This window comes from Hyaena hyaena, unplaced genomic scaffold (assembly GCF_003009895.1).
Source record: "Hyaena hyaena isolate Hyena2069 unplaced genomic scaffold, ASM300989v1 scaffold_956, whole genome shotgun sequence".
NCBI classification, from domain to species: domain Eukaryota; kingdom Metazoa; phylum Chordata; class Mammalia; order Carnivora; family Hyaenidae; genus Hyaena; species Hyaena hyaena.
This window is the reverse complement of record NW_024081590.1, coordinates 470,994-479,576: the sequence shown is the minus strand read 5'-3', so window position 1 is coordinate 479,576 and position 8,583 is coordinate 470,994. Positions and strand designations below refer to the sequence as shown.

Genomic DNA, 8,583 nt, shown 5'->3' with positions numbered 1-8,583 from the left:
GTTGTAAAACTTTCAGGGAATTCTGATAAACAGTGGTCCTTCTTCTGATTGAAAATCACTGCCCTGTAGATGAGCAAGTAAGAACCAAAGGAGTGATATTGGGGCTTATGATTTAAGAGTTGGCTCTGGTAGATGATGAAGTCCAGGAAATGGGCCACCAGAGTGTAATGGATGTGAAAATTGGAGTAAAATCCCAGAAAAAGAGACTGGAATGCCGGTATGTCCGCCACAAGAAGGCCAAGGCTTTAAATTTCTCCTTTATCACTCGCAGCACTTTCTCAGTACCAAATACATAGTGTATGTTCAATAAATACTCTTCATAGACTATGTACATTTCAGAAAAAAATGTATTACTTTTAATATCAATTCTGTGAGCATGCAACATTACTAAATACAAAAGTCATACAAGCTCACAATGATTTCAGAGACTGCTACTTTTTAATTAAAGAACAATTTGGGGCCTATCACGACATCATATTTCATAGATGCTTTCTTGGTTTTACTTGGTAACTATACATTGTCTTTCTATTACTACAAGCTTCACTCAGAAGCTTGGCTACCTGGCAGTTATATTTCTTTACCCGTTATTGCTTCTCTGAAGAAAAAGAGCAATATCATTCATCTTCTAAAACGGTGCATTTTTACTGTGTCTGAATAAGACTCAAGTGTAGGGCATTTGGGCATTTACAGTGAACAGTTCTGGGTGTGTTGCCTAAAATTGGAAGCCTCTCTGTTACCTAGTGAAAAACATCTATATGACTTATGATAACACTGTTGGCATAGGATGTTTACAATTGATAAAAGATAAATTTGACAAATTCATATTTATTGCAAATGAGTTGAAAACTGAAACTGTCATGTTTCTAGTTAATTAAATAAAGCAAGTAGCATAGAATATTAAAAAAAGCTGAACCATGTTAAATAATAGACTACATGCCAGAAAAATATTTTTGGGCAGGTATAACACAAAAAATAAATTCTAATTGAATTTTTTTTTTTTTTTATAAATGTAGTCTTTCTGTGACTTGGTCACATCTGTGTCATTACTCATCTAGGTAACCTTGAGAAAGACAATTCCCTCTTCTGAGACTCACTTTCCCTCTCTAAAATAATGGAGAATGAACCAATTCATCTCTGAATGTTCCCCTAAAGATAAATATGCTCTATAAATTGCTTTAGTTTTATGACATGTGTAGTAGAAAGCTTCTTGGAGACAAACCAATATAGGTTCATTTCTTAATTTCATCATTTGTTAGCTTTTTAAACTTGGAAAAGTTATACTCTATTGAGCCTTAATTTCTTAATCTGTGAAATGGGATAGTATACCTCTTTAATCAAATTGTCTGAGGAGAAACAATTAAATGGAAGAAAATGTGCTGATAAGTTATTAGCATTATGTCAATTGGTTAGTAGGCATTGAATGCATATTATCAAACCTAATGTCTTAGTTGTCTACCCTTTCCTTCCCTTCTTAAAAATTCAATTCCATGTATATTATTGACTTGCAAGGAAAAGATACTACAGTACAATTTGGAAGACATTGTGAATTTTTGCTGAGCAACATTTGTAGAATGTGAACATTTTGGAAAGTAGATTTTTATCTTCCAGCTTGGGAATGCCTCTGGGTTTGAATATAGCAGACAAAGTAGCAGTAAGAGGTCAAAATAATTCAAAAAGCTCCATATGACTTTGCAATTTAGCACTATTATATATTCAAAGACAAGCATGACACCACATGCATTAATAATAATATATCACATAGGAATATAAATTCTCCACATACACTCAGCACTAGTCTTACCTAAACTTTACAAAACTACATGAAATCAGTTTGTAATTCCACAACTTTAAGAATGGAGAGAACTTTACCTAGATTCACAAGAAAGCTATGAGAATAGTATGTGGGGATGTTGAAAGAGTGATTTTATGGGTTGGATGTTTTAAATGGATTATGAGAGATTGTCAAAAAAAAAAAAAAAAAGCCTCAGGAGCCTCTTTTCCCGCTTGTAAGATTATTAATAGGTGCATTTATTTGAATTTTTACTGGGTACTTTGGACCCTAGTGGATTAGAATGAAGTACTCTATTATTTAGTCTTCCTTCTATTTTCTGAGAGACTCACCCATTAACATTTTTTTCTAGTAATATATGATTGAGGGCAAATGATACCCATGTCCTTATCCCACTCATTTGGATCATACTATAAAGTTAGTCTTAAGTACAGCTGTAGAGAAGGGCTGAGCTCCCTCTATGTCCATGGAGATTATCTGTGGAGATTCTGCTTAACCTACTTCATATGGGACTCTATGTAAGACCTCAAGGATAATTAAGTGGGGCCTTTATTATAAAGGGTCTTCCTGTTACTTGTTTGTCCAGTAATCCATGAGCCACTGGCATATTACTGGTTCCTTATTTATTACCATTGATAAGTGATTTTATAATACTGACCAGAGAGATTAAACAGCTCACAGAAACTTTCCATATAAGAACCATGATGTCAAAACACAGCAGAGGCTATCAACAGTATTAATGATGATTTTGTTAGCTTCTAATGATAATTATTATTGTATCACAATGCAATTCACACTAATTATTAGTAAAAGTTTACAAACATTAAAAAGTGCATAATAACATTTGTATCTGTTAGGGCTGAAAAAAGACATGAAAAACACAATGCAAGGGCTTTACTTTTGTGATTGGTGTCCACATGATTGCAAGATAATTTTTTCCATCTGTTACAGCTTCATGCAGATAAGTTGTCCTCCAAATTTAAATAGTAGCATACAGCACTGAGAAATTTGATTCCATAAGAACAAAATATTTCCTGTTCTTAAAATTATCTTGTATTCACTTTCCCACCATCCTGATTCTCCAAAATCCTCATAATTAAAGGATTTAAAAATGTATATTAGTGGGAAAGATTCTCCAATTGAAAATAAAACAAAATTTACAGATTGAATTCTGGTCTGTGCAGACACCAAACAGACTGAATTCAAGTAAAATTCACATTAATGGATATTTTCAAATGCCTGTTTAATAAAGCAAAGGGGTCTTCATGAATTGGTTAGACTTAATCAATCCATCAACAGTGAATCAAGGGAAAAGATTAAGTTAAAAAAAAAAAGTGTGATCTATCCTGTGTACACCACCACACTGTGGAGAAGGAGAAAGGCAGCCCTTTTAAAAATGAGTGGTATAAAAATTCACAGTAACGTACATTGTTTTTGTTTCTCATAAGCAATCAAAGAAGGGGGCAGTGCTGAGTGTCTATATTGTACAATACAAAACAGTGTAAATAACACAGCAGGAACACACAGATACATAATGCTAAAAACAGTGCTTTCTGGATGGTTCTTTTACTGGGTGAATACTTGAGCCAGAGATCATTAAACTCTGGGTTCAACCAACCTTTTGCAATTAGACACAATTAAATCCTCTGACATTGTGAGGGGCCAGATGCTACAGGAAGAATCATCATCTAGGTCTGTGCTACTCTCTACAAGCGTTTTATCATATGGTCAAGTGAAAGGATCCATACAAAAATGACATCCAAACACAAGCCACATGATTTCAACCATTGCTAAAGACAGAGGTAGAGAAAAGTCTGTCTGCAGCCACAGCCTCTGCCCCCATTTTTAACATGACAATGAGCAGATTCCTACAGTGCAGCACAGCCATTTTTTTCCCCCCCTTTTCACTCTTGGAAACAAATGCATTCCAGCCAGGCCTGGAGATTTGAGACATTGTCAGGTGTTGATGAAGTTATCAAAGTGGGGTGTTAGCTTTCAGATTTTGCTGTTTCCCCTTGGGCTTCCCCACTTTGTTCTGTGGAATTTCGTTGTGCATCTTCTTCACCTTCTGTAAGAGACAATGAAAAAAGGGAAAAGACAAATGAAAACTATTGCTTCTATTTACCAACTCTTCAATATATCATGTTGAAAATTTCAAAAATATTCAAAAAGTCTGAAATCCTCACAGAGACAAGTGTATTTTATTGGTGATCAATTTCTCATGAAGAAAGCATAAGTGTTTCAAGGGCTGGCTAATTCTGGTGCTATGAACTTGGGACAGCATGGCTTAAAAACAAAATAATAACTGAATTTTTACAGTTGTTAGTGATCATCTACGCTTTTGATAAATAGCTAGAAAATCTCAAGGTCAAGTAATGGCACTTAATAGTTTCACAGACTGCAGAAATCAGAAGTGATTTTAGGCAGAAATCAGAAATGAGAAGCAAGTTATCATTTCACTCCTGTCTTAATTTAAGAATATTTAAAAATTGCATTTTACATTATTTATAGTACTTGTTGATAACCCAGCTGATTTCTCAGAGATTTAATTAATTTAAATTAACAGCAACAGTGGAGGATGAAAGGACATTAAGTCAGCTGGTTGGTCCCTTGCTGGATAGTTATGACGGCCTCTGGTCTGCCCTTGCGGAGCATATGTACAATGCCAATAAAACCACTCTCATAACTGAATCCTCTGCAGCAGTCTTAGCTTGTGACATAGCAGGCAGTGAAATTAAATAATGTTTTCTTTTCATATTAGGTCACTTTATCTAAAGCTCAATACTTGCAAGCTGTAGGCAATCCTTGATTCAAAGGTTCCTATGTTTGCATGTATTAGTTCATCATTAAGCAACCAATATGGCTTAGTGGACGAAACATTTTTGAACTTTGCAGTAACATAAATTATATCAATGTTTGCTAAATGTTTGTTACGATAATTAAAATGGATAGAGATAAGTGGGCTGTTTCATTCTTTAGATAGAAATGTTGAAAGGCAATTTCTCTTTTAGTCTTAACAAGTATACACAAAACATTTCATCATACACCGTATTTCTAGAAATTAAAAGCAGTTCTACATAAATTATATCTATATCTATATTGTGATATATATTCATATATTCTGTTCTAAAAGGGTCCTCAGGGTATGTCCAGGCATTATATATCATGTTCATAAACTAGTTTCATTATTACAGCAATGAATAGCCTCTCAAGATGTGCAGATGGCCTGCATCTGAGATGTGTAGATTAGCATGCAACAAGAACTTGATAAATAGGAAAAGCTCTTAGTAACCGAAGGAATGAAGTCAAATTAGGGCAGATGCAAGACAGTAGAATATTTAAGGATGAAAGTGACTGCATAAATACAAGATGAGGAACTTGACTCCCACGAGGCTTGGGATTTCTGGGTATCTGGGGACACTTCCCAGGGTTTCTTAGCATGCTGCTGCAATTACAGAGCTGTGGCTAAGTAGAAGCTTTTTAACAAGTCAAGGTTAACATGGGACAACAATATTGTTGAATATAAATTAAAAAGAAGTTGAAACCCTCATGAGTTACTGAGGAAGTCCCTTATGGTACTCAGCTATTGATATTTTGTTTGTCATTCATTATACGTCAGTGTTGTACAGTTATTATTTTTAGTTCTTTGTACTTAGAATAATAAAAAAGTTACTACTGGTTATATTTTGCCTGGGACTTTAGGATTTAAAAAGAAATAGAAAGATTTTCAGGAGCCTGGAGAATAGCAATTAACACATAGAAATATTTACAAAAGAAGACATTTGGAAGCATAAAGATATCTGAATTATTTTAAATTGTTTAAAAATATAAAATTATTTTATTATATTTGTTAATATAAAATATCAATTTATTATTTCAATTGCTGTATACAAATTTAATATATTCTCTTGTATAAGAAAGGTCTTGAAGCTGTTGAGTTTCAATTTCAGTGAAGAGAAAAAGAAGAAATATAACTGTACTATGAATATATTAGGGGTGGCTAAAATTAATGCACATTATTTAGAATAGAACATTAATAAGAAATAAAAATATAAATCTTATAAAATATATTAGCAAATTTCAAAGACCACAGAAGAAATTTTACTTACCTCATACCACCAAATTTCAATTCCCTAAATCCTTTCCAAGAGCTATTTTGAGAAGGAACTTCTGGTAGTGATAATAGGGAAACAACAAAACCTAAAATATACATAGGTCTGTATATTCCAAGATGGTGATGTTAAAAGTTTTACTTTCAATCTGAATTTTAAAGACCAATCTGTGACCTGGTGACCTTTAGCCATTGAATAAAGTACTGTCCCTAGGTATTTTAGGGTAATGTTGCTGAGCTGTTTCATTAACACATATTCTGACTCAGTTTTCCAATAACTGGAAAGCTTTGCCATAAAAATTCTAATAGCAAAGAAGTACTGAATAGTTACCATGAGTCAGAAACTGACTTCATGCACATAACATTGTGGTTCCTTAATTGTGAACTCCTCTTTTAATTTTTAAAGGTTATTTTTGCACAAGATTTGTCAGAGAAATACATTCAGCTTTAATACTTGCAAAAGCTATGGATGAAAGTATTGGGATTCATTTAAGTACTCAGAAGTACTTTGACATGTCAAACTTGTTTTACTTTATTTTTTGGTAAAGTTAGATTGCTTGAGTAAGAAGAGGGCCAAGTCTCAATAATAAGACAAATTTTCCACAAACCCATTCTATTAAGAAAAGAAAACTGAAAGACCTTGTTATCTAAAACATTGATATAACTAACTGTTTTACTCCCGTTCTCAAAAGAATTGGTCCTGGAGATCCTTTTTCTTTGAAATGGTTATTGAAATGTTATAGGTGGCCAATACTGTCAAAGGTTGGAGCTCCAACTTCATTAAATATTTTATATAGAAATTTCAGAGTTTTTATGAGATTGGGATTTTTTAAAACCCATGTGCTTTATTGATTGCATTAGTAAAATCAGATTAAGGACTCTGCATTTGAGTGGGAAGCCCTATAAAGAGAAGTCACTGAAAATGAAACAGGAGTGATTAAGGGATTGTCCCTGACTTTTATCTTACCTAAGATTGTTTACAACTCTACCAAATTATTTTCAAAGGTGGTTTTTCATGTTTTAATCCTATGCAGGAAAATGCTACAAATCATCCCAGGTTCATAGAGAGATGTGTGTCAAACTTACCTGTCTTGTTGATATCAAGACCTGCTAATTTCAAGGCTAATTCATTGCTGTTGCCACTTGCAGAGGAAACCAGGATATCATGTATTGCATTTCTTCTACCTGTTCTTCCTGAAGCAATGAAATCTGCATATGTAGTTTCCACATCAGTCATTGCTAACAAATATCCACATAGCAGGGACTACAAAACAAAGAAAAACATAGGTAAATATAAAGTTGGTCAATGGTAACATTTAACAAAGATGCTTGTTAACTTACTGGTCTACAATATGAATGTTAAATAATTGTCTTGCTTTCATGTCCAAAAAGCAAATGATGCTTTAATTATTGATCAAAGGTCAAGGAATTCTTTCCATAAAGGCCTGGCGGTAAATATACTAGGCTTTGAGGGCTATATGGTCTCTATTCCAACGACTCAATTTTATGATTATAATGCAAAAGTAGTCAAAGTAAATGTGTTAAATACATATAATAAATTGTATTTGCAAAAACAGGAATAAGACCAGATTTGGCCTGAGTACCATAACTTGTATTGGTTTAGATCATAAAATTCTCCTTCTCTAATACCACTTTAGTCAGTCTTTAATCCAGAGAGAAGAACTTGAGATCAATAGCATACCAAGGTTGGGGGTGGAATGGAAGTGGTCCATCCTAGAAATAAGCAGAATGCAAGTATACTGTCTAGAGAGTCCAAGAACAATAATGGAATTGACCAAAATTCAGTTTGCTTTTTATTATTACCATGTACCAACAAGTCTAAACCATGTCAGTGACCAAATAACTGCTCCCAGTTCAGGGGAACAGCTTCCTTATGGCATCCCCCTTGTTAAGTCACTGCTTGAGAGGAATAACAATATTTCTTGACTGAATCTTCAAAATAAAAATTTCAAGTTTAACAAGGAATCAGTGAAAGTCAGTTTTCCCAAACTTGTGGTACACTTAATAAATTAAAGACTTATTGCAAAAAAAATATTTTCTACACATAAAATATGCTGTGTGTTAATAAAAGACCACCAAACGTAAATCTTTAATTTTTTCTATGTTTAAATTTGTGTCCTTCCCTAAAGGCCAAAAGAGGAATGGATAGTAAGATATGAAACAATAAGCTTCTGTTGTACTAATTTGTTCAAACAGAACAACATAAATAACATAATTTCCTTCCTATTCCTAAACATTCCAATTACATTTACTATAGTTTAAGATAAAAAACACACCAATAATCAAGAGAAAGGAATATTTTCAAAATATAAGAAATATGGGAGAAGCAAAAATGGTGCACCCCATATATTATCATGGGCATGCACACAGGCACTCTGAAATAACTTGATGCCAGCTATACTCTAATTTAGGATGGCAGTCAGTAGCACATTCTTTTAGGCTTAGTTCCCCCAAAGCATATTGATAAGCTGTTCATTCAATCTGGAGAAAATTTCTATTTTCCTTCTTTAAGAGGAAGAGGGAGGAGTAACATAATACACTTTTGAAATATGAAATATATGTATACTACATGCTGACTGTGACTATATTATGGACAACATTAGTTTCCATTCACTCACTATATCTACCATTATTTTTTAAGGGGATATTATTTAATGGTTAT

The 8,583-nt window shown here is 33.4% G+C and overlaps 1 protein-coding gene across 1 annotated transcript in view; it reads right to left on the bottom strand.

The window, feature by feature from the left end:
- Positions 1-899: 899 nt before the first annotated feature.
- PKIA (cAMP-dependent protein kinase inhibitor alpha) overlaps positions 900-8,583 on the bottom strand; it is a 96,462-nt gene continuing 88,778 nt past the window's right edge. The window contains exons 3-4 of the mRNA XM_039221185.1: positions 6,987-7,164; positions 900-3,857 (exon numbers count right to left, since the gene is read on the bottom strand). Coding sequence (XP_039077116.1) covers positions 3,778-3,857; positions 6,987-7,137 — 231 coding nt within the window. The 5' untranslated portion in view covers positions 7,138-7,164 and the 3' untranslated portion in view covers positions 900-3,777. The remainder of the gene's footprint in view (positions 3,858-6,986; positions 7,165-8,583) is intronic.